This window comes from Pygocentrus nattereri, chromosome 23 (genome assembly GCF_015220715.1).
Source record: "Pygocentrus nattereri isolate fPygNat1 chromosome 23, fPygNat1.pri, whole genome shotgun sequence".
In the NCBI taxonomy this organism is placed as follows: Eukaryota; Metazoa; Chordata; class Actinopteri; order Characiformes; family Serrasalmidae; genus Pygocentrus; species Pygocentrus nattereri.
Genome location: NC_051233.1, coordinates 22,940,389 through 22,967,229, shown reverse-complemented (window position 1 = coordinate 22,967,229; position 26,841 = coordinate 22,940,389). Strand labels below are relative to the sequence as shown.

The 26,841-nt window shown below is 38.4% G+C and overlaps 1 protein-coding gene across 2 annotated transcripts; it reads left to right on the top strand.

The window, feature by feature from the left end:
* zswim7 (zinc finger, SWIM-type containing 7) lies at window positions 1–26,730 on the top strand. 2 transcript variants are annotated; one of them, XM_017699013.2, is made up of 6 exons: window positions 1–143; window positions 1,446–1,532; window positions 5,309–5,330; window positions 6,150–6,252; window positions 22,493–22,597; window positions 26,431–26,730. In XM_017699013.2, exons 2-6 carry the CDS (start codon window positions 1,457–1,459, stop codon window positions 26,545–26,547), a joined length of 423 nt encoding a protein of 140 aa, XP_017554502.1. In that variant the 5' UTR covers window positions 1–143; window positions 1,446–1,456; the 3' UTR covers window positions 26,548–26,730. The 2 variants fall into 2 exon arrangements, with proteins under 2 accessions (XP_017554502.1, XP_017554512.1); XM_017699023.2 differs by lacking the exon at window positions 1–143 and adding an exon at window positions 174–230.
* The last annotated feature ends 111 nt before the right edge of the window (window positions 26,731–26,841 follow it).

Below are 26,841 nucleotides of genomic sequence, written 5' to 3'. Positions count from 1 at the left end.
CGGGGTTGGTCGACGGCGCGGGAAAACTAAAAGCAAAACAGCGACCCGTGGTGTTAAACACCATTTGAGTGCTATTTTCGTATTTTTCAACGAACGGAAGACAAAACAGCAGTGTTTAGGAGTAGTTAAATGCAGAAGTTCAGGTAAAGACAACAGCGGTCGCACTCACGCTCGTAGCTGTTAGCTTAGCGCTGCAAGACATGTTTGCTAGCCTTAACTCGGTACCTAAGGTAATGTAACCTTCTGGAGTCGACCGAGTAGCTTAAAATTGTGTTTTTTGACGTAAATGTGTTCTTTTTGCAGTAAAGAATAACGAGGAATTAACTTGACTACTAATATTTATTAAATCATTCTGAATGACATGAGTAACTTTAAATGCATGAGTAACTTTAAATGCATGAGTAACTTTAAATGGAGCGAAATAATTCCACCTCTGGTTACTTTAGAGGTCTAAACAGACGCTGAGTACTTGCTACCCACAGAGAGTATGAAGTTAGTTACTTTCTGGTCATTTGAACGTGGTATAGACCACATTAGTTATTATTTAAAGGGGAACCCCACAGATATTTTAAAAATTCTGCGCAATTCAGTGGGTGAGATGTAAACAAAGTCATTCAGTGGTTTGATGTGACATGATTCGTTGTAGAGAAACGTACAAACTCTATTTTCTTTACAGTGGTGGTGATAGGAACCAGGGGTCACACTGTCTACATTACAAATATAGCCATTTACTATCTATTTAACGCTACTATCCTAAACCACCAGTGAATCTACACGTACCCTCTGAGTTTTATATTTAATGTTTATGATGATAAAATAGTGGTAAATCTGAAAAGGAAAAAAAAAACAACATTTTTTTTGGAAACTGTTTGCATGTGTCCCTCTGCTATGAATGGATTAAAATGCATTTTAAGACAAAACTTTATTGAAAAACTATTGCCAAGCAGTGTCTCAGATATCAGGAGATGTATTCATAACCATGTCATGTAGTAACTCTCTGTGAGAGAGCTTTTAGAGGCATTAAACTCTTCTGACATCTGGTTCCTATCATCACCACTGTGAACAATTCTGACTCTGTAGAATTCTGACTTCTCTAGAACAGAGCGTTTCACACCAAACCACTCTGAATGAGTTTGTTTACATCCCAACCATTTACTTTTGTAGAATATTTGAAGAATCTGTGGAGTTCCCCTTTAATGTACATGTTGGGGCCTCCCTCAGGGTTAAGGGCACAAAACATCAGTATAAAGATCTCAGTTCAGTTGATTTCATCAGATAAGCAGAACTCTGTTTCCGGAAAGCGTCTCAGCACAAAGATGGTTCTTGCATGGTAGAGTGAGCATTTGTAAAAACACACTTGTAATGTTAGATGAGAATGAAGAGACTGTATAAAAAAAATCTAAAGATCTGAAACTTTGTTTATTTGTCTCTTGTGCACCTCTTAGAAGGATCCTCAATGGCGTCTTTTTTGCCTGCTGTTGCTGAACAGCTTTTGAAAGATGTACAGAAGACGTATTCAGAGAAATCCCAAAGTAAGTAACAGAAGTACTTTATCATTTCCAGTTTGCTGAGTTAAGTGTGATGCTCTTCTTTGCAGCATATGTCTGTGTATGTGTTTGTTTTAGACTTTGAATAACCTTAAAACAATGGTGTCTCAAAAAAGGACAGAAGTGCATTGCATAGCTAAGCAGTAGGATCTTGGATTTTCCAAACCGTTCTGTCTTTTTATAGGTAACACAATGTTAGAAACCACAAGTCTTGAGACTTCCTAACACTAGTTGAGACAATGATTTAGGGGTGAAGTGATGCTTAGGCTTCTTAGCTCCAATAGCCTTAGCTGCATTTGAGAGAAAGGGAGATTTATATGAGCTAGATTTAGTCACCAGCCTGTTGCTTTGAGTAGCAAAAATGGATTTGTTCTCCACAAATTTTCAAAACTCACTACTCTAGATTTTATAGAGATGATTGCATTGTCTATGCGAGTCAGATTGCCAGCATGAAAACAGGATAAACCGTGTTTCATAGTTCAGCAGTATTGCTGAGAAGTTCTCAACATTTCATTATTTTCGCACAGAAAATATGTAAAATTCCACAGATTTCTGAAGTCTCTGCCCACATGTGCGTTTAAACCAAGTAAATAAAATTTTGGTCTATACTAAACCGTGCTACAACCCCATTTCCCAAAAAGCTGGGACGCTGTGCAAAATTTAAATGATAACAAAATGGCAGTAACGCATTCAAAAAAAAGTTGGGATGGGCAATTTTACCACTGTGTTGCATCACCTTATTTGGGAACTGAGGAGCCCCATCGCTGTAGTTCTGAAAGTGAAACATTTTCTCATTCTTACTTGATCTAGGATTTCACCTGCTCAAGAGTTCAGCGTCTCTTTTGTTGTATTTCTCATTTTATAAAGTGCCATATGTTTTCTGTGGGTGAGGGGTCTGGATTGCAGCCATGCCAGTTTAGCACCCAGGCTCTTTTAATACGGAGCCATGCTGCTGTTATATGTGCAGAATGTGGTTTTACATTGTTTTGCTGAAATAATCAAGGCCTTCCCTAAAAAAAATACGTCTGGATGGCAGCAGATGTTGCCAAAACCTGTATATTTCATTCAGCATTAATGGTGCCTTTGCAGATGTACCAGTCACCCATGCCATGTGTGCTGCTGCACTCCCATACTTGGGGCCCAGAGAAGGTGGTGGCATTTCTGGATCCTGTTTATATATTATTTCTTCAGTGCATGGTAAACTTGCATTTAAGGCATTTATCGTCTATGTTTACAGACACTGATTTTCAGAAGTGTTTCTGAGCCCATGCAGTGATGTCTACTACAGAATCATGTCTGTTTTTAAAGCAGTGCTCTCTGAGGGCCCCAAAATCACAGGCCCGTACACAGATTTCTCCAGATTGTCTAATTCCTTTAATGATATTATGTACAGTACATGATGAAATCCTCAAGTTCTTTGCTATATTATGTTGAGAAATGTTATTCTTGAATTGTTGCACTATTTGTCGACACAGCACCTTTCCATCTTTACTTTTGAAAGACTCAGCCTCTCTGGGATGCTCTTTATATACCCAGTATTGTTACTGACCTTCAGGTTTTTCTTTTTTGTTTATTTATTTTTTTTAAACATTACACAACTTTACCAGTCTTTTGTTGACCCGTTCCAACTTTTTTTGACCCTGTTGATGGCATCAAATTCAAAATAGGCATACGTTTCTAAACATGATTAAAAAGTTTCAACATTTGAGATGTTTTCTTTGTATCGTTTTCAAATAAATATAGGGTTTAAATGATTTGCACATCATTGCATTTTGTTTTTATTTACATTTTGCACAGCATCCCAACTTTTTTGGAAGTCGGGTAGTACACTGTTATTCATTTTGCATCATTTTCTCCGTGTTGTAAAATAAGATGTAAGCTACAGTTCATTAAAATACCGTCAATGTAGACCTACAAACTGAGAATAGGTCACATAGTTATACACCATGCTAATAAAACTTCATGGAAGTTCTATGAAACACCTGCAGTGAGATTTGCCATTTGTGTTATTTCTTGCAAAAAATGCACTAGGCAGTATTTCCTGTCAGCATTTACCACAAAGTCCAGAGTGGGTACGTAATTGATGATGTTCTGTATGTCATTTGTTCCATTTGCAGCAACGTACTTCATCAAGGATTTATGTTAGGAGTGAATAAAAAAGGAAAACATAAACTGTCAAACAAACATGTTTAAGCTTTTCTGTATCACTTAAATGTCCTGATTTGCACTGTGTCCAAAGGCTTTACACTAGATGTTGGAACATTGCTGTGAAGATTTGATTTCATTCAGCCACTAGAGCGTTAATGACCTCAGGTACTGATGTTGGATGATTAGTTTTGGATCACAAACTGCACCACAACTTAAATGTGTTTAATGGGACTCCATTACTCCAGAGAACACAGTTTCACCATTTAAATAGCCCAACGGTGGGAGGCTTTGTACCTTTTTACCTGTGCATTTATTACATGTGATGTTCTGGTTTGACGAGGAAAAGAGGCTGTAATGGACCTTTGAACATAAAAACATAAAACTTGTACGCCACAGAGAGTAACTTCATATTACAAGGGAAGACTGTTCTTAATGTAAGGTACATTAGTTTAGCAAGATTTTCTAGTAATTGTAATTTTGAACCTTTTTCTATTTGTTGATTGAATGTGCAGTTTTCCTATGGACAATAGAAAAGCAAGGGTTTCAAATTCAAATCGCCTGGTGGACACCAAAGGGACTTTTTCCCAAAGGGGCCTGGATGAACAAATGCAGTGAAAGTTTGTTTGTTTTAACATTTTATTTTCATTGTCAAACTTGTCAAAATATAGGAAGAGTATGAATCTGAACTGCATAACATAGATTCTCATTTCTCGTCTCAGAGAAATGAGTTAGTTGGTGTTTATTAGCAGTTCTTTTATCACCACAAGCCACACCTACTACCGATGGTAGTAGGAGTAGTAGTAGTAGTAATAATAGTAACAATTATTCTTTATTATTTATTTATAAAATGTGTTGTTGGTATTATTAATAGAGAGTAGTAGCAATACTATTTGTAGTAATTTAATACGTAGTGTTTAATAAATATTTTAGTGTTCAGTTAAGTTAAATAAAATTGTAATTAACAGTAGAATTATGAGAGTTATCATTCCTGTGAAGTTACAGCAGCTGAAGGTTTCTTCTGAAGTAGAGCGCTTACATCTGTTTCTCTTTCGGATTGATTTGATATTTCCATTAATTTCTTAACTCTGAAATGCTGTATGTACTGCTATATCATGACTGAATCCACAAAGGCAGACCGGGTGAACTATTTACCTTGTGTGCAGAGCTCTGTTTTTACTTTTAACAATAGCAACACCAGGCTAAGCTGATTATATGTAGCTTATGTTGGATAACCAGCCAGGGTGTCTGGTGGGTGAATGTCATATCATTTCATGATACATTTTCATAATATACAATTTTTTTCAAGATATTTTAACAAACAACTTCGATGCACTAGTAGTGCCACTTAAAAAAACTGCCATCAAAAACTCTGTACAATGATTATTCACCATTTCGCATAATGTGCTGCACTACATCCAGTTAAACAGGACTAATTGTGTTTGTGTTTTAACAAAATGCTCAGAAAAACACATCATGTATCACAGTAACAAATGTATTACAGTCACAAATACCAGTCAGATGTAAATATTCAGCCACAGAAAAATAAAACAAAAAAACAAGAAGAACTTGTATATCACTGCTATGATGTTTCTTTTTCCCTTTTCTCATTCTAGTACCTGATGACCTACTTATAGCGTGAGTATACCAGTACATTCATTTTTGGTCTGCTTTTTTTTTTGTGACCCTGATGTTAGTAATTCATGTTATTATTTTAAAATGTCAACAGCCCAAAGTTCTAATAACTTATGTACACTGATGTGACTCTATTGAAAGTCATTTACTATACAGATACTAAAATTAGATTTTGAAAGCTCATGCTAGTGAACTAACCTTGTCTGTTTAGATGCAGTTGTGCTGGTTTGGGGTCAAGGCTACAGCTCTTCCTGTGCCACTTATTTGTTCCAGATGTCATTGTTTGAATAAAACATGACTTTTAAAAGCACTTGTAAAGCCACAATAGCAGTCATCCAGCAATCCCAAGGGGAAACATTAAGCCATGGCAATTACTGTTAGTAGGCATCACACGCCTCTCTAAATGGCATTTTAGCGTCACTGAAAGGCCAGTAAGGTGCTTTACTGGGGAAGTTATTGTGGTTGGAGAGTGCTAGTTTCTTGTCATGTTTCTATGGTGACCGCATCATCCATAAGGGTCCTACTGGTAGGTGAAATAGGCAAGGTTTGTGGTTGGATGGATTGAGTTGAAGGGGTTCCCCACTTATGGCAGGAGTTGCTTTCGAGCACTAACGTACAGACGTTCCACTAAATACATTTCAGTCTGTTTACCATCGATAAAGGGTAAAACAGTTCTGAGATTAAATGTGTAGCACCAGTTTCATGCCCCTGCTTGCTGTGCGTTTGTGGCTCGACCAGGCTTTTATCTATATCTAGCTTTAGAATGTAAATCCAGAGCTCAATGTTACCTCTATTATCTATCTCTATCTCTGTCTCTCTTAGGTTACGGTTTGTGTTTGGCTCCTGTACTCTGCAGGCTTTGGATCTAGTGGACCAGCGCTCAGTAACATGTGTGTCTTCCTCGAGTGGCCGAAAAGTGTTCCAGGTACAATAGAAATGACAAAATTCTTAATGAATGTCCAGTTTTTGTCATTCTATTGGTTTATTTTACCATCTGTTTAAATACCAATAACAGTATTTTTTCTAACATCAGTGTCCAAATGTTCCCTAATTTGACACATTGTTTTACTACCAGTGCCTCATTTAAACAGGTTCAACAGTCATTTTCCCTAAATATGAAAAAAGCCTCCTTTTAAAAAGGTTAGTTCTACATTTTTATGGAAGAGATATGGAAGAGTGGTTTAAATCATCACACCTTTAGTTGTCAGTGAGCTTAATGGAGGAAATTGTATGTGTATTTAAATCCTTTTTTATAATTTATTTATAAACAGAGTATTTAAATTCTGTTCCTTTTGTGATTGCAGTTGTTTTGCAAATGGATTAATTCTACTTTAGGCTCACCAGTCATACTGAGTATCATCAGAAAGTCTGGTGTACTTTGTCACTCTGTGGCCAGAAAATTCCAGAAAGGCACTTTGACTGGCATGCAAATCGTCCTACCGTAGACCACTATTTGGAAGGGCAAGTGATTGTCAACAAAAACAAACGGACATGAAAAAAATAGTATGCCCATTGGCAAACATGCAAAATGTCTTGTTTGCTGTTAAAAGTTTACATTTAAGGACTAAAAACTAGACACCTGGGAGCATCCGAGAGAAAATTAGTGTATTGTTACATCACTTTGCTACCAACTGCTTTAAGGAAAACTCTTTAATAACATTCATAATAACAAGTTACTCAACTTTATATGAACGTTTTTTCAATCCTGTCACTGTATCTTGCTCTTGCAGGCAACTGGCTGACTAACAAAAATTAAGAAAAGTTTCCTATCGCTCTGATTAAAAACTGGTGCATGGAAGTGTGTACACATCACCGTGTGGCCAGCCACGGTGTAACTGAAAAAAATTCCAATATCATGCCCCATGCCGCTCCCAAAATATCAGACGGTCCATCTAGCTTTATTGGCAAAGCAACTGAGACTGTTGTACTTTGACCTTAGAGAGGAAGAATAACCATGGCTCAGCTTTTCCACTAAAATCTTAATACCTTTAATCTTATTTACATGCATTCTTTATTAGTATTTAATACTTCATTTTCCTCGCTCACTGATGAGCCCAGAGTGACTCACAGGCCTGTAGTGGTTCTAGACTACCTTGTTTGTTTTGGTCTGTCCTGCTTTGATTCTTCTACATGAACAGAGCTGTGAGCTATGAGCTCTTTTTCACTTGCTCCAACCAGAGGCTGTTGTTCTAGCCCTCCACACAGTGAGCCTCACATTCCAGTAAGCCTAGTGAATAGGGTGCAATGTGAGTGGGCACCAGTGGTTCACAGAGAGACCTCATTGGAATATATACCTCCTGATATTTTTTCAGGCTCTTTTTTGTGCTGGACACTGTGGTGAGCGTGACAAGTTTCTGCTAAACGCCCACTGAGAGACCTTTTATACTGGGCGGGAGGAACAAACATTAATGGATGGAATATTTTAAGAAATGCTGTGACTCAGATATAGTCTCTTTTTTTGTTTCATTTGATCGTAAAATGTCTCTTGTTGGTCAAAACGAGAAAGGCATCCCTGGCTTTTCTTTTTGTTGGCTTGGATATCTTTGGATGTCTTGTTGGTGACCAGATGTTTTGAGCTTCTTTCAGGAACTGTTTTCATGATGAATACCCCAGATTTGTCAGAGTGTGATTTTTGTAAACTTCCTCTTTTAGCTGGATTTTGCAGACTTGTTGTGTACCACGTTAAAAGTCCTGAAACGTTGTGTTAACTGTGTGTGAAACTGGCTGTTCATCGCGAAGAATGTGTTTCTCAACCAAGACAAACATCAGTAAAGGGAGGAATCCTGCTCATTCCAATTATCTTGTTTATTGCCACAATATATCCATGCCTTCTTTAAAGCGGGCAGCCTGGAAGTTTGATTGTGGATCTTTTTGAACGCATTACTTTTAAAATTTTTTTTTATAATCAACTGGCCTTTTTTCTTTCATTACAGTTCCTAAATACTAATGCGTTCATCACAACTCATAACTATAATTAAGGATACCTGATTGATATTAAACAAAATCTTAATTGAGAGATTTCTGCAAACATGCAATTGGCCAGTTTTTTGGTTTCATTTTGGCCAATCTGTGCTGCAATTTTATGATCTAAATAAGGTGACGCAGTTCACAGTAATGGAGTGCTGCTGCCACTCCTGTGCCAAAATGTTGCGTATTCTTTACTCATTGTGTTAAATAGCCACTTCCTTCCTGCTTTTGATGTAACACAATGCTTTCAAGCTATTTAAATAGGAAACTTATTAAATGTCCATCAATAAAGTTGATGTTCTTTCTTACTACTGAAATGCTACACTCAGTATCACAACTCTGAGATGCAGTGTTTGATAGAAAGGCAAAGTTTGAACAGGGATCTAGTTTTCTTGTCCTTTAGTGAAACAGGCTGCATATTCAGCAGTGCAGTTGTTTATTTGCACAAGTAAGCATTCATGATTAGCGGAAAAGGAAGCATTTCAGGTCGATGGAAGGGTGACACTACTTTGCTCTTTTCCGGCCCACAGTAGAAGAGGCTTGCCCCCAGAATCTCAGTTGCATAGCTTGAGATTGTTGGAGATTCTGAGATTGTTGCCAGGTGTTTTAGATTAAATTTTAGATGATTTTCTTAATGTAAAATTAAATTATTTGGCTCATCGAAACGAAAAGAAAAAGTTCTGTTGAAAGTTCAGATTCAAAATGTTCACTTGTACTTGTTACTACCCTTGTTTTTGTAAGTAAAATATACTCTGTTGTAGTTTACAATTGAAAGTTGTGGTTTGTACACTGTATGTTTTGCAGAAAGAAATACCATCCTTACAATGGTGCCAAGGTTTTTGTCATTTTTTTTAACATGGAAAGGCAGAAGTGCAGACCTGGGCCTGTTACCTCTAAAGGTTGAAATGCAAATGCTATGTAAGTAACTTAGTTACATTTGAACAGTATAGCAAAACAAGAGTAATAACTCTTGTTTTAGAGTAATAACTCTTGTTTTAGAGTAATAACTCTTGTTTTAGTAGGGTTAAGCAGTGTTACAGTTGATGTTATGGAAGTGGTAGTTTTGGAGGGTGAAGGTAGAAATGTATAGGTTCCAATAACACTAAAGTGGTTAAGCAAAGAGTGGCTGAGCATTCGAACACAGTTAAGATAATATTCTGCAAAGTCTTGTTTGCAAAGGAAGAACCTTACTAGATGCAGTGTTTCCTCACAACCACTCTTGTAGGGTTTTTTGTTTATGGCCCAATCCTATTTCACCCCTTGCCCCTACCACTTAGCCCTTAGACCTCTGAGATAAAGGGGTAGGAGCGAAGTGTTATGCCCTTCAAACGGAGGTTTTTCAGAAGCACACTCCAAGCACAGTGTTATGAGGAAAAAAAAAGAAAAACTGTTAAGATGGCTGCGTGTGCGACCAAAGAAACCCACAAATATAGCTAAGTATTTTCTCTGTTAAAATACTGATGATAACCACTGTATTATCTTAATTAATTAGCTTAATGTAATTTAATGTCCTGTATTCTGATCGCTAATAGCATGCTAATGTTTGGGAAGCTAGCTAGCTTACATTCCTGTTCCACCTTAAATAGTCCAGCGGTATTGATGCCTGAAGCACCAGAATGTAACTGCTGCACCATTTAAGGTGGAACGGGAAAATTCAAACAAGAACCTGGTAAATAGCTGCCTTCAGCTATGTATCATGGAAGAATTAATGGTGGGCAATAATAAATAATTGCCTAAGTTAACAAAAAGTGAGTAGCACACCAGGTTTAACGCAATGAACCATTGATTAGCCAGACCAGCTATTGGTGGTAACCACAAATAACAGTGGGCTGCCACGAGCACAGGTTAAGAAATGGTTAATTAAACACATTGAAATATGTAAAATAACTGCCTATTTTGGTAAAATTATTTGACTTTATTATAATATTTGGTATATTTCCAAGTAAATAAATGCTTACTACCCAGTTAAATAGTTTATTAATTCTAATTTTGTGATGGATGGGGCTGTGTAGCTGCACGCTGGTCGAAGTGCCCTTGCTAACCCCTGTCCTTCATCAGAAGTGGCTACAATGGGTATGCAAGTGGAATAGGATTTTGGAGCAATGGAAGAAGGTCATCTGGTCCAGTGAGTCCCATTTTCATTTACATGACAGCCAGTACATGTGTGCTGGGGAAGTGATGCACTGTGGGTAGAAGGCAAGCTGGGGTGGGGAAGAATGTGATTCTAAACAAGAAGTCCAGTCCATGGCCACTCCAGCTCACAGCGTACAGGCCGGAAAGTGTCACCTAACGTCTTGGTACTGCATAACACAGGACACCTTCGGAGATCTCGACAGAGCTATTCTGGTACTGGGCGGAGGACCAACAGCATTTTAGGCATTTAGCTTATTGGACTCAATTTAGGGCCACTTTTAAATTTCTCATCTTTATAGCTACATATTAGTTCCCCAGTAGTTACTCGATAATTCATAGCTGTGAGATGATGAACTGAATTATAATCCTGCAAGTTAAGGGACCAATGACAAACACTGAAACTGCTTTTGACTTGACACCATTACTGATCCTGATTTTTTTAAGGTAATGTGTCTGGTGCATGTTGTGATTTGCCATGTGTGACAATATGACAGAACTCTTGGTATTTTCAGAAACTGAAGAATAGGGGTGTAGTAGCACGCATGCACACTCAAAAGGTGCATTAGACAGACCACTTGAATGACAGTGATTCATCTAAATGGTCTGGGAATGCTCACTGAGTGCACATCATTTTCTGGAGTGCTCTTTTGTTAAGTAGCACTGTTATAGGTATAAATGCTTTATTTACTCTTGCAGGAGATGGCTTTTATGATATTACATGGTAAAGACCAGTGTTGTGATGATAATTTACTCATGATTTATTCAGCAGACGTAATGCTGTGAGTTATCTCAAAGAAAAGCGAACTTTGGTAAATAAAACAATCTTTCTAGCTCCTACCCATTATGTATTAAACTGCAATTAGTTGTGGTCCTATATAGGAATTTAACAGTTCCCAGAATTCCTACATAAGATTTTTTTGATACAGTAAATAAAGTGTTTGAACATTTTGTAACATCGGTTGTGCTTCAGATTTTCCCCCCTGCACACTGAGCCTGTTCACACCTTCCATGAATGTGTTTCATGTCTGGATTGTTTCTGGATATGCTTTGGCTGGATTCCATTTGGCTGGATTCCATTCCATTCCACACTTTTCAGTAAACATGTGTGTCAAGTGTGATCAGGTGAGATCTGATTGTACATAAAAAGCACGTACAGGTGTGTGAGATGGTCTGAAAACTCCCACGTAATCCGACCCGCCTTTGCTTTATCCAGTTATTTCAGGCATTACAGGACGACTCGCAGCAGTGCTGTGTTTTTAAACACATAGTCCTTCCTGACTTAATGTTACTTCTTTTAATTTTAACAAAAAAAAAATTATAGTGCTCCTTTAATATGCCTCAAACTAAAATATGCTTAGAAGGAGGGATGCTTCCCTCCCTGCTCTCGATTTTGAGGCACAAATGATCTTTTTAGAGGATGGAAGGTCTGCTCTCATTGTAGTGGTTGCTTTTTTTTTATGATAATGACCGTTCCATTTTGTTGAATGTTGTTTGAAACCTTTAGTTAACGTGTTTTTTTTTTTTTGTTTTTTTTTTGCATAAAGGCATTTATTATGTTTTTACCCAGCAATTCCAACATATTTTGCTTTTATTAGGAGTAGCTGTAAATATGTCACTAAAGCATTAGACGATGATGAGGTTTCTTTTTTTTTTTCTTTGTCACACGTTTTTTTAATCGTACTTCACACTGAAAACAGATTATATAACACGACATAGGGAGTATCAAAGAAAAGTCTAAAATTATCTCTAAATCTCCTAACACAGTCTCCTTTAAATACCCACTATTTACCTTAATTACAGCTTCAAACAGGAGGCATTCAGTTCACAAGTTTCAGCAGGAAATCACAATGTGTGCCTGTGTTAGCTGGGTCATGGACTAAAATGACCTGCTTTGGAAGACCATTTCACTCAGTTTCATTCAGAATCATGCTATTTAAATGTTATCAGTAAGACTTATTGTTTATTAACTGTTATGAATTATTGATTAACTAGAGTACAAATAATGTAGTTACTGTAGATAGTGGCAGAATGAGATATTGAACTCTAGGGATTAAGGGCTTAAATATGAAACATTTGAATACAGTTTACCTTTGATTGTCGGCTTATATGAAAGTACTTCTTTTATGTGATGAAATATAGAGACGTGTTTGGAGATTTAGGGCATTGATTAATCTTTAAATGGTTTACAATATTTTGACTAGAACCGTATGTATACACTTTATAGATTCTGACAGATACTGTGTGATGCATACAACAACAATTCTGTGGTCTTTATTTATTTACTCAGAATAATAGAATATTTTCTAGGGAGTCAGATAGCACATTTCCTCTCATTCAGCACCTGGCTCTCCTCCCTCTCGGCTCTGGATCTGAGAGAAAAGATTTCATTAATATCTCATTACACTTGTCATCCTGTATGAGGATCAGTGAGCCTAATAACAACCTGCCCTTGGGCCACCAGCCAGCTGTTCCCAGATCAGAATCTCATTCTGTTTGCATTGACCTCTGCCTTTATTTCACCCTGACCTTAGGATGAAAGAGGAAGTTAGATGATATGTGTAGGTTTTGTCTCAAGGTTGAATGCGGTGGATGTTGAAGTGTTACTGTTAGGCAATACAGAGCTGACTGGAAGCACATCTCATAGACACTTCTCTCTTTGTATGGTTGTGATGGAAGAAATGCTTTTTTATTATATGTGATTTCATGACTTTTAATAGTTATCTGGAATTTCTACAGGTGGAATTTGTTATGGAAAGATGACCAGCACAGCAAATGCTGGCATCTTAAGTCCATTACACTCCAAATGGAGTGGATAATAAAATAAAATGTTTGGATGCAGTTTTTTCCACATCTGAGCCATGTTTACTGGGTGCATCACTATTGATTTATAGTGTTGTTGACAAGAAATAAACAGACAAACTGGCAGAACATTTTCAACTGTGAAAAGATATCATTTTCTCCTCACAAAATTAACATAGGGAGACATTGGAATGCTACTTTCCATTTTGTGAAAGTGTGGGTTCATTTAGAGGCTAACTTTTATGAATGCCTCCATGAAATACTTGGATTTCTATGGCCTAGTTTGAGCCCCTTTTGAGCTGCTTTTGTAGACCTGTGACAAAGCAGAGGACAAACTGGTGAAGAGGTTCTGCTTGTTGGGATGCAGCTGTGACTCCATCATTGTAGTTGTCAACACAAGAGAACAGTGACTGGTCAGTAAGTTCTTGTGTCCTGCAAAAGTTTGCAAAGTCTGCAAAAATCAAACAGAAAGAGTGAATAATGTTGCTTGGTATGAAAGATATCAGTCATACACATAGTTGAATTAATGTGCTCACATTTGAATAAATCGCACAAGTAAATCAGGCAAAGTGTGAAGGTCTTAATTAAAAAAAAAACTTTTGCAAGTACTGGTATTTCTGTAAAAGCATGGCTGTATTTTCTGTTTGCTCTCATAGCAACATTTATTCCAAATCAAAGTTTTTTTCTTTTTTTCCAGTATGCATAATACTGATGATAATTTCAGTTCAGTCCACCATAAGAACATGTTCTCTCTTTTGACACAGGAAGGTCTTTGATCAACTTCTTGTTGCACTGAATAATAATGAGCACCCCTTTGTCACTTTGTGATGCATCTGTCATTTAGATCAGATCTTAGATGATGTTGCAGAAGCTTAAACCTTTGGTCTCTGTTATGCAGTGAAGAGGCTTTGGGTTTTTTTATTTGTTACTCCGCCTGAAGAAATTGTTCATTTGAGTGAAGGAAGAGCACAAACACACATTCCTGACAGTGTGCATGCATGTAAAATATGCTTCTATGCGAGAAGACAGATATGAAGTAAGTGGTTTTTCAGCTCCAGTCCTGGAACCCACTGCTCTGCACAGTTTCAGCTACTCCTTGTCCCCAACACTCCTAATTATCATGTATTTAATGAGCTGGATCAGGTGTGCTGGGAGCAGAAATACCTGAAAATGTACAGGACAGTGTGTTCCCTGGACATGAGGTGAAAACCACTGGTTTAAGTGAATAAAAACAATCTAACTGTACAACAAAGATATGAGTGCTTTGGGTGCATATACTCAGCCAACTTGTAACCAGAGATTTTTAACCCTTATGATTCCTCCACTTACATATCCCAGGGTATCGGGACTGTGCATCTCATGTCCATATCAAATCATCCCACTGCAGAAAAATAAAATATTGAATGAAAATGGAATTAAATAGAATGGAATAAAGTGGAATTACCCCCTGATTTGGTTGTGGACGTGAGAACAAGCAGGCAGTAAACAGGCCACAGGCGGTTGCTCATTTAGGCTAATGCTTTAAAGGCCTTCCTCAGCATGTAGAGTTCCCATGGGTGCGCCCCTCTTACCGGTAGCAGCACATCATTTAGGTCTGTTACCACAGCCCTGCGCTGACACTAATGAATTAGCTGGCCTTTGGCTGCTGGGAGATAATGCCTGGTGTTTGTCACACTGGCTGCTTTGGGGTCCGGTGCTGATCTTTTCACTGCTCTAATGAGGTGAGATGTTGCCAAGATTGGCACTAGAGGTAGGAGCTAGGTGAGAATTTGAAGAGAAATGAGAGTTCAGTATGTTGTAAAAGTTTTTTAAGTAATAGGCGAGTGTGAATAATGATGTTGACCAAGTGAGTCATAATTGTCGTCACTGTTGTTTATCCTAACAGATAGTAAAACATGGCAAATTGGCTTCTGACTCTGTGTGTGTTAGCTATGACAAACTCCTGTTATGCTGCATCTGCCGTACTGAGTATGTACAGTTTACAGGAAAGGGAAGTACCGTCTTCACTGTAGATCACTTTTTTCCTTCTCTAAATGAGTCACATCGAGTGCTTCGATCAAGAAAGTAACAATAATGTTTTGTGCATTGTTGTCATTATGATTATTATTATTATTATTATTATTATTAATAATAATAATAATAATTATTATTATTATTATTATTATTATTATTATTATTATTATTATTATTATTATTATTATATCTGGGGGCAGGTAGTATGGAATCTCATCTTTCAGTTATTGCAGCTTTGTTTTGTTGACTCTTATTGGAATGTTTCTTTCAAAAGTGCAATTTCCAGGCACTTGCTCTTGCGATTAGAGCTGTCATGTCTAAGAAAATTTAAAACATCTCTGTTGCAGCAAGTACTTTTTTTATGATGTTTATGCATGATTAAGGTTCTTTGTGATCTAAAGCTGAATATTGATGTAGAGACCACCATTACAGATGTCAGATGTGACATGCAAGATGTGGCAATTTATCAGACTGTTTATTAGTCTTGTTATGAGTCACGTCAGGAGTCTTTTACCAATCATGTCTTGTGTCTTGTTTTTAGAAGCCCCAGTCCTGTTAATAAGTAGTCAAGTTTATTTATATAGCGCTTTTACTACAGGTGCTGTCACAAAGCAGCTTTACAGAAAAATCTGAGTCAAAGTCCCCATGAGCAAGCTAATGTTGACAATGTCAAGGTAAAACTCCCTAAGAGCAAGAGGGAGAAACCTTGGGAGGAACCAAGATTCAAAAGGGGAACCCATCCTCCTCCTCCTCTAATACTAATTTATTAGTATTAAACAGCATTAGTATTAACTATTAAAATACAGAAGCAATTAAAATACAGGAAAATACAGTTGTTGGATGGGCCAACTGAGGTCTATGTATGCAGGGTGTCCACAGGTCCTGAAACGTCTTGAACTCTTTAGTTTAATTTAATGATTTTAAGGTCTTACATTTTCTTCATCAAACTCTTAATTATGGCAGGGGTGTCTAATTCCGCTCCTGAATAGACAGTAGTTTGGTGGTTTCCCTGCTCTAACACACCAACTAAACCTGCCAACCAACTATGGAGTTGACCCAAGTGTGTTTGAGCAGGGAAATCACCAAATTGCCCCAGTCTAATGTTGTAAAATAATAACGTTATCATATTGGAAATTCCAAATGGTAAATTCATCACATGAACAATTTGTACACTAGTGTTCAAAGGTTAGGGATCCCAGTTTTTTTTTTTATCTATTGAATTGAAATGTATGTAATGATTGTATGCTAAGACTCTATAACTAATCTATAATGATCACTATAAACTATAACTATCACTAATTAGCAAGAAGCTGTGAAAAACGAAGAAATCATAGTGCAGAATGATTAACAGAACTGTAATTTATTCCTTAGTGATTGAGAAAGCTGCACATCTGAAAAGTACTGATCACATTTTAGACAGATAACCTTTTAGGATCATGAACCATAACAGTTTGTCATTTATCATTTAAAAACTTAAAATATTGAATAAAACACCTTGAAATGGAAAAAAAGCCCATGTCATCTACCATCACACTGTTCATGCAGTACAAGAGAATAAACTGGATGTTGAGACACTACAACATGGTTACCATAAAAATTGTGGTAAACTTGCACAATACAATGATGGACCAAATATACAGTAAGACTCTCTGCAACCAGAGCCAGACAGCTTCCTTTTTGAGAAATGCAGTGCTATTTAGAGAAAGATCTATTTAAACTAAAAGTGAATGTAAGCTAGTAGAGGCCAATAAGCATGGTCTTGTCATCAGGTCTTTCAGGGCTGTTTTTTTTAATGAGCAGTCTACACCGGAATGTAAGACCCGATCCCATTTCTTCTTTTGTAGTGGTAGTGGTTGAAATTTTGTCCTACGAAATGGAACAACTTTCAAATCAAAGCAAACAAACAAACAAAAAACATTGCACTACAGCTACTAGCAGTCCTCTGTTAGGATAAATTCAGTTCCCCCCTCATTGCGCATGTCGAAATCATGACATCTTAAGCTGACGCTGCTCTGCGGGGCTTAGATCGGCTTAATTCGTTTGGGTTTGTACCATTAGTTCATCGTATTCTTCGCAAATTATCATGTTTTTAAAATTACTTGTAATTAAGTACGTTTTAAAGTATAAAATGTGTTGTTGGCAGATATTTTAATGCTCAAACACTATGTGGGCTTTCTTGCTAATGCTAGCTTTGGCTCTGTTTTCAGCTACTCCCAGTAACAAGTTTGATTTATTGCGCCATTTCTGATGTAATAACCTACATGCAGACACGCTCTGTTGTTCAGACTTGAGTAATTAAGGTGTATTTATGTTCCATATCCTCATCAGTTGTGTGAATAAATTTGTAACATTTGTTGGTGAAATAAATCAGCTGCATTACATAGCACAGTAATTCGTCTGTGTTATTATTGTTAGACTACGTATCTCAGTGCACGTAGGAAGTTAGTTTCCCTGTAGTCTTTGAGGCTGAAGTCTTACTGTTATGGTACTTTTATTCATATTATACCACCTTTAGACCTGAGAATACAGTGGGAACGTCTTTAACCATCCATCCATCCATCCATTTTCTAAGCCGCTTCTCCGTCAGGGTCGCGGGGGGGTGCTGGAGCCTATCCCAGCAGTCTTCGGGCGGAAGGCAGGATACACCCTGGACAGGTCGCCAGTCCATCACAGGGCAGACAGACAGACACAGACAGTCACTCACACACTCACACCTAGGGGCAATTTAGCATGTCCAATTGGCCAGACTGCATGTCTTTGGACTGTGGGAGGAAACCGGAGAACCCGGAGGAAACCCACGCAGACACGGGGAGAACATGCAAACTCCACACAGAGAGGACCCTGATCACCCAGCCGGGGAATCGAACCCTTTATGAACATCTTTAACCAGAGTCTGAGAAACGTGGTTCCCCCTTGTATATTCCTGCTGGAGTAGATTTAAACTAAAACAATGATGCTGATAATCTATATATGTACATGATCATTTCACACAGTAACTTTTATTCATATTATATAATCTTGAGAACTGAAAATACAATGGGAACTTCTTCAACCAGGGCCTAAGAAAAGTGGCACTGAGATACGTAGTCTAACAATAATAACACAGATGAATTACTGTGCTATGTAATGCAGTTGATTTATCAACAAATGTTTCAAATTTATTCACACAACTTAGCCAGACTGATGAGGATATGGAACATAAATTCTTCAGGGCAGTCGTGGGCTGGAGGTTAGGGAACCAGCCTCGTGACCAGTTCGATCCCCAGAGCCAACAGCACATGACTGAGGTGTCCTTGAGCAAGACACTTAACCACCAACTGCTTCCCAGGCACTGCGGATTGGGCTGTCCACCGCTCTGGGCAAGTGTGCTCACTGTCCCCTAGTATGTGTGTGCTCAGTAGAGTGTACGTGGTGTTTCACTTCACGGATGGGTTAAATGCGGAGGTGAAATTTCCCGGTTGTGGAACTAATAAGGGTCACTTAATCTTAATCTTAAGTACACCTTAATTACTCAAGTCTGAACAACAGAGCGTGTCTGCATGTAGGTTATTAAATCAGAAATGGCGCAATAAATCAAACTTGTTACTGGGAGTAGCCAAAGCAAGCATTAGCAAGAAAGCTCACATAGTGTTTGAGCATTAAAATATCTGCTAACAACACATTTAACATAAAACGTACTTAAATACAATTAATATTAAAAACATGATAATTTGCAAGGAATACGATGAACTAACGGTACAAACCCAAACGATTTATGCCGATCTAAGCCCCGCAGAGCAGCGTCAACTTAAGACGTCATGATTTCGACATGCGCAATGAGGGGGGAACAGCAGCGAAAGGGCAAGTTCAGCAACCTCACAGTTACATTTAGGGCATCATATGCTTTCAAAGAGGGGGTATAAGATAATTATTTATTATCACCCACTGCTAATTCTTTGGTAATACGAAGCTATTCACCAGCTTTCTGTTTAAATTTTCCCGTTCCACCTTAAATGGTCCAGCAGTTACATTCTAGCGCTTCAGGCATCAATACTGTTGAGGTTTTTAAGGTGGAACAGGAAAGTTAGCTAGCTAGCTACTGAGACATTAGCATGCTATTAGCAATTTTTTTCATGCTTATTATGAAGAAAATGACCATAATTCGATTTGTGGGTTTCTTCGGTCACACGTGCGGCCTTCTCGCCGGATTTTTCTTTTTTTTCTCTTAACATTCCGTTTGCAGTGACCCTCTGAAATACCTCTGTTTGGAGGGCCATGTAGCCCTAATACTTTTCACTAGTCCTCTATCTCAACAAAAACTGGGACAACCTAACCCTAGACGTGAACGCACAAAACAGAGGGCTAAGTGGTAGGAGCAAGGGGTGAAATGAAATTGGGCCCAAGTGTAAAATGTAGACTTTTCACTTAATTTAAGAAGAGCCACCACTAAACTTTCAGCTTTGGCCACAAAATGAAAAGCAATAGTTTAGCAAGTGCAGGTCGGCAGCCCACTTCCTCTTTCTCAACCCATGCACATACCAGTTCTTGTTTTAGTACTTAGTTTCTTGCACTTAATCATTTTTAAAAAATGGCACAGATCACCATACTGCCACCACACTTTGTCCTCATTAACCACAGCCACTTCAGAGCCTTTTTATGGTCCCCCCACCCACTTTATCCCTCACATGCTGGCCCCAGTCCAGCAGCAGGAAGGGAATCCACCACCGACATGTAAATCAATCGTATCTCAGTGCGACTAAAAACGTGCTCCAGGCCCAAGAAGGAACTTGGCTTTAGTCTTTACTGCAGAGTGAAAAACCCTCTGCACCCTCATGGGACCTTTTAAAAAAGCTAATGGTACTCCAAAAAATTTTGGAGGCAATCATGGAGAGGGCGATAAATAATCCATCATCAGACTGTGCAAATGGCCTTGATGGTCCTCATGGGAGCAGCTGAGCTGACCGTGGGTTTTTGTGGGAAGTGGAGAACCTGAAGAGCAGGGGGATAAGCAGGCTTTTGCTATCTGTATAAGTTTGGTGAGCTTCATCAAAATAGGACATATGAAGTGTTCAGAAAGAAGCCGACCACCAGTTCAGATTCCATTGCAGTACAGCTTGTGGAAAAGACCATAGCCAAAATTACTACAGGCAATTCCATTTAGCACTTCCTTTTCTTGCAAACTCAACTGATCTCTCATGTCTATAAGCATGACTAAAGCTTGTTAGGCAACACAAATTCTGCTTCAGAGTTGTGTCTGTGCAAGTGGCTGGAACAATTCTGTTCTCAGATACTAAAAGGGGTGGAACAAGTAACCTTTGGGAGAAAAATCCTAATGCCAAAACATAAATCTACTAAAGTTTAGTGATGCAAAATAAATATGGTTATATTCTGTTCCGTTTATACCCAGCATATTTACAGCCACAGCTCACGTATGTCAGGGTGTTTATGTGTTTAGGCAATTAAATTTAAATGCAAAATTTTATATTATGTGTGTACCAGTCACTACCCCAACCAGAGACATTACTCTAACATAATTTAGAGTGTTGTACCTCTAAATAGCACTGAGAATGCCCTAACGTGGACTGTAGAGTGGCTGTTCCTCCACCCCTGCCTCCTGTTGACTCCCTCCCCTGGCTTATAACACTCCCATTGCAACTGACTTACATGACCGCCCTGCCCTGTGCACCCCTGAGTGCCAACCTTCACCTATTATGGCTCCACAGTTCTAATTACTCCACCAGTGAATCACCTGCAGTGAAGTGTCACTTTTTGATGAAGTGGTGCTTTTGTATTTTGTTGGGGCAGGGGAAGGTAATTTAGTGTGGCTAGTGAATTTGTCAGTGTTTGGGGAGGGATAATGGAGTGCGTGGTGGTGTCAAAGTAGCATTCGTTATGCTGATGGCATCTGATTAATGTGGCCAGTTAATGCTCTCATGGGTCATACTCAGCACTGGACTTCTGTTTGGTTTCGGGTCTAATGGAGATCATGGAAGTTAGCTTTTGTTATTAGTTTACCGTAACATAACAGATATCCATTTCTGGCTGTTTTGATTTTAAGTTGTAATTTGAGTAATAATAGAACCATCTACAGTAATTTTACAAATTGGGGATTGAAAAAAGCCCATTCAGGGAAACTTGTCATTCTCCAGTGATTAAGCTAACACTCTAATTAAGAAAGCATTATAGGCTTGATCAGTGTCAGTCCATTTCATCTGTCACACTGACAGGGACACTGTTCTTTGATACCATTGACAAGAGTTATGAGCAGCATGCTGGACATGACCCCTAACTGGAGGTGAAGTCTCCATTAGCTTTAAGCTTCTCTCTCTGATGTGTTTTCAATGAGACTATGTTGGACAACATTTGTCCATCATAAATATTGGTGTGTTGGATATGTTTGGTCAGCTGTTGTAGTTCCCCAAGCACATACACCCATGGAGTGCTGGTATTTTTAGATTCTGATAGCCAGTATACAAAGAACATACAGCCTATACAGACATACTGTATGTATAGGGCAACCTACTATATTTGTCACATACATTAAGTATTTTGTAGAAATTGCCCCCCATGTGTATTGGGTGGATCAGGCCATCTGTTGATGTTGATTTGCTATACATCTTGTCATTATTGCCCCGTCCTGCCCTTTTTTTTTCTCTGTGCTCAGGAGAAATTAGTTACATATATAGACGTTTTGAGGAAACTGATTAACTCTATTTTCTCTCTCGCTCTCTCTCTCTCTTGCTCTCTATCTCTCGCTTTCTCTCTCGCTCTCTCTCTCTCGCTTTCTCTCTCGCTCTCTCTCTCTCTCTCTCTCGCTCTCTCTCTCTCTCTCTCTCGCTCTCTCTCTCTCTTGCTCTCTATCTCTCGCTTTCTCTCTCGCTCTCTCTCTCTCGCTTTCTCTCTCGCTCTCTCTCTCTCGCTTTCTCTCTCGCTCTCTCTCTCTCTCTCTCTCGCTCTCGCTCTCTCTCTCTCGCTCTCTCTCTCTTGCTCTCTCTCTCGCTGTCTCTTTCTCGCTCTCTCATGCTCTCTCTCGCTCTCTCTCTCGCTCTCCCGGGCTCTCTCGCGCTCTCTCTCTCTCTCTCGCGCTCTTACTCTCGCTCTCTCTCTCTTACACTCGCGCTCTCTCTCTCTCTCTCACACTCACTCTCTCGCTCTCTCTCTTACATTCGCGCGCTCTCTCTGTCTCTCTCTGTCTCTCTCTCTCTCTCTCTCTCTCTCTCTCTCTCTCTCTCTCTCTCTCTCTCTCTCTCTCTCTCTCTCTCTCTCTCTCTCAGGTATTGGGTGGATCAGGCCGTCTGTATACATGCTATACATCCTGTCATTATTGCCCCTGTCCTGCCTTCTCTTTCTCTGTGCTCAGGAGAAATGAAAGTCTAGTGGTGAGTTCACTTTTCTGTCTGTCTGTTGTTTCTATTACTTACACACTGCAGATTAGAGTCTGCCCAATAGGAACATTTAGTCACTGGTGCTGACTCTAAAGAGCTTAAAACTCTGATAACCAATCAGGGCTCCAGACTAGTTCTTAAACGTTTTGTTTCTCTTCCCAAAGTGAAAATTGACCATCCAGAATATTTAACTGCTTTGTTTATATTTCTCTTTAATTTTTGTACTACCATATTGCAAATTCCCCAAAATGACATCAGATAGCAATGCACAGAATACATGCATATACATTGATACACAATGCATACAAACACATGATCCATAAATACATTTATGTGTTTGAGCATATGTGTATCACAAGTTTTAACTAAATATGAAATTTTGAAATGAAAGTATCATTTTACTCCATGTAATGATCATTATTGCTAAAATACAAAAGCATTCAGTTACAAATACAAAAATCCATTCACTGTAAATTCAGGTTTTGCAATCGATTCATATATTCTAATACTGGAAAGTTGCTGCTTTTCAGAACAAGCGTTCATTGCAGTGGGCTTGCAAACTATCATCATAAAAACAGTTGCTAACATTTGATTTACTGTCATTCATGGCTGCCTTAAGAATAAAGATGGAGCAAGATTATCATTATTGCACCCTGAAATATAATTCAGCTTGGGAACTGTCAGGTACTTGGGCCCTATGAGAAATCATTGTACACAACAGGCAGGGTACAGACTACAGTCTGTGACTAGTATAACCATATCTGGCTAGATTCCAGAAGGACTGTAACACTCATACAATGGGAAAAATGTAATTTAAATGTCTGTTATAAAAACATGAGCAGGCACGATTGTTGGCTTGATGCTATAATTATATTACATATTAATTCCTACTGGCAATTAGCATTATGCATTTTTAATTGTTTGTTTGTTTATATGTTTCATGTTTTTCTTATTCTCATGTTAACATATTTTCCTAATGCTACAGGTTAGGTGTGAATGCCTTGACAACCATAATGATGTTTTGTCTTTAAAGTTACCATTTCTTCCTGTATTGCTACAATAAACATGAGAAACTGGTGTCTGCCAGAAGACTGGAATAAGAATAACAATTAAAATCCTCAAAACGAGAGCTTCTCCACACATTAGAGGCTCAGTGCAATATAAAACAAGCAACGGATAAACTTATTTGAAGGATTTCGCCAATGACTTCAGTGTCAACTTTTTGACCCGATATATCGGTCAGGCCCAATCACACACGGAGGTCCTAGGTCAGAAGTCTTGAGCAAACCCCAAGACCTTTGTCACAGAGGATGTGCTTTGAGGCAGTGGGATTCTCAGTTTTTTCTAATCTAGCCTTCCCACTGTAGCCTGTACCAGAGTCCCAGGGTGCAAGACTGAGTTTGCATAGATGAAACTGGGAGGCTCTTGTTTGTTTACTGCTCTGCTCTGGCAGTCTGCTCTTTGATCGTGTGGCCTGGATTCAAGGGGAACTCTGTGTCTTTCACCACAGAATAACATTTCAATCAGGCTGCTCGGAGCCCCCAGGGAGTCAGAGACTAAAATTAGGCAGCCCGTCTGAGAAAGGAGTCCAGTGGTGAGTCCAAAAGAGTGATTTTAGCATTATGGCCTCCTTATCTTCACATCCCCAGTGGTAGAATCAAACTCAGAGTCCGAGGAATACGCTATGTGGTGAACCCTGGAGTTCTTGCATCTATATTTGCATCTCTGTATAAATCGTAGGACAGACCTACAGTGAACGTGTTGGCAGCCATTTTCAATGGGATTGAACTCGCTCTTCTCCTCCACGACCTTCTGACCTAAAGAGAAAACAAACAGGGTTTAAAAACAGAAAAGCAGGGTCTGAATTTCTCATCAAACCTCAGCCACGTCTCATGCATGTGTATATGTGTGTGCACGCCTGCCTGCATGTGTGGGAAGCGAGCTGCTGCGATTTAAGCACATGTGCGCATACACAAGCAATAGTTGTGCAGTATCAATGCAACGTTAAAGGAATAGATTGGTGAAGAATCAATCAACATCATTTATCAACTACCCCAGATGCAGCTGATGAACCATGACATGCTTGATATCTGATGCTTGCTTCAGTAGTTTACCGCAGGAGATTCAAGGCTAAAATTGCATGGTTATATGGCGGTGTCACTCCGCACTAAACAAATGCCAAAGTTTGTGTTTTTGCATCATTAGGGAATCGGTGGTAATATGCTGGACGACACCTAGTTTTTATTTTTTTATTATTTTTTAAAAATGGAATGCAGTGCCTCATTCGTAGCTTTTTCATTATTAGAGATGTAACTCCTAGCTGTTACAGTTATGAAGCCTTAGCTATGCTAAAATACAAACATGACTGCGTAGTGATGGTTAGTTCCATCTGTTTTTTTTTTTTTTTGAGTTACATTGGTTTTCAAAGCAAATTAAGATTTTGACATGTATTTATGAAGATGGGTTTTGTGACCGTTCACCTCCAGTGTTTGTTGGCCATGTTAGCCTAGCATCTCCCAGTGTAAACTAGAGAAGCAGATGCCAGATGGCTAATTGACTGCACTTGGGTAAGGGATAAATCATGTTAATTTGATTTTTCGCTGAACAGTTCCTTTAATGTCAACTGTGTGGGTTAGGTGCTGGAGATGGGCATTAAAGCCATCTGGATTTTTAAATTAATAACCTGCTTATGTGATCATTTATTATAACAAACATTTTCCAGCCTCTCTTTACCTCTTAGAATTAAAGAGGCTTTTTTCTGATATGTGAACATGTCCTCTGGTTAGATTGGCTGCCTCAATCAAAAAGCAATCTGGGCTGTAAGATTCATTATAGGTTGGTTTTCACTGTATTACAAAAACAATGAATTCAAAACTGGCCATTTTTGCTGTAAAACCTTCATTTATGGACTTGAGAGTGAGTGAATATGTTTTGAAAGTTTAATGATATTTGTATTCTGCATCAAACTCTTTTATTTAAAAAGTGAGGAGAATTTGGCTTTCCCTGAATGTTAAACATGGAAAGTTTAATGTTCATTTATTCTGTTTAGCATCGTCTTGCTTGTTACTAGCATGTGTGATGCTTGATTGTTCTGTTTGTTTTATGATTTATCTTTGTTTTAAGCGTTTGTGATTTACTGCCAGCTTACAGTATAACTTGCACACGGACTGGTATTGGACATGTTTGATTCCCATGTGTCCATGCTTAGATAAGGCTGTTTTGCTTAATCTCCAAACAATATCCACTGCTTGTGTTTCGAATGCAGAGCCAAAACCTTTTAGTATTTAATTCCCATTTTATTGCTTTTTTTAGTGTAGCCTTGTTTGAAGTAAACAAATACTAAGATCAGTTTTACTGTCCACTTTCCATGTGTTCCACTGGTGCAAAACCTGAATTAATTACTCACATGAAAGTTACTCTTCAGCATATTAAACAAGTTATTTACGTATCTCACTTTACACACACACACGCACTTGTCTTTCACTTTTTCCTTGTTACTCATTCCTTCTTGCCTTTTACATGGTCAGAAATGGACTGATGTTTCTTGTATAAAATATGATGGGGAAATATAAAAGACAGTGGTTTTATGGACTAATTGTCTTATTTTATATGTACACTTGTTTGTTATATAATTGATACATTAACTCTTACCAGTTGTTTTTCAGACATCAATTAACAAACATTTCATGTCCATTTTGAATACTCATCATTTCTAGGCTCTATTCTTCCTTGTGTTTTTTACTCTAAGTCTAACTTGGCAATACATTGTTTCCTGACGTGCAGTGTTTGAGCTAACTAACAGATATGTTTTTCTCTGTAATCCCCAGTGTAAGCACATCTTGGCAGCCTACCTGTGCCAGGTCATGGGCTTGTGCCAGCAAGAGCAGGTCTCAGATCAGCACATGACCCTCATCCTCTCAGGAAGAGCCCAGCCAGATCCATAAAAGCACCATTGTGAAAGAAAACAGCCCATCTGTGTAGCATTGTAGGTTCCTCTACAGTAGGTGCCGTGTGATTGGATGTAAAAAGGCGAAGGGTTTTTCCGTGTAAGATTCCCATTACATTTTCCTGTCCAAACGCTGTGAAGCTGTGCACCAAACTTGATCTTAAATATGTATATATTCAAAGAGACATGCGTATTTATATTTATTCTTTATGAAACAGTAGTTTTACAACCAAAGTGTGTACTTTTCAGAAACTTGAAAACTTGAAATGTTTCACTGAAAACCCATAAAATC

Excerpts from the sequence above, each read along its gene's own strand:
- zswim7 (XM_017699013.2), top strand. The coding sequence starts at position 1,457 with ATGGCGTCTTTTTTGCCTGCTGTTGCTGAACAGCTTTTGAAAGATGTA. Across the intron at positions 5,331-6,149 it reads CCTGATGACCTACTTATAGC|GTTACGGTTTGTGTTTGGCT; the intron begins GTGAGTATACCA and ends TGTCTCTCTTAG. Across the intron at positions 22,598-26,430 it reads GGAGAAATGAAAGTCTAGTG|TGTAAGCACATCTTGGCAGC; the intron begins GTGAGTTCACTT and ends TGTAATCCCCAG.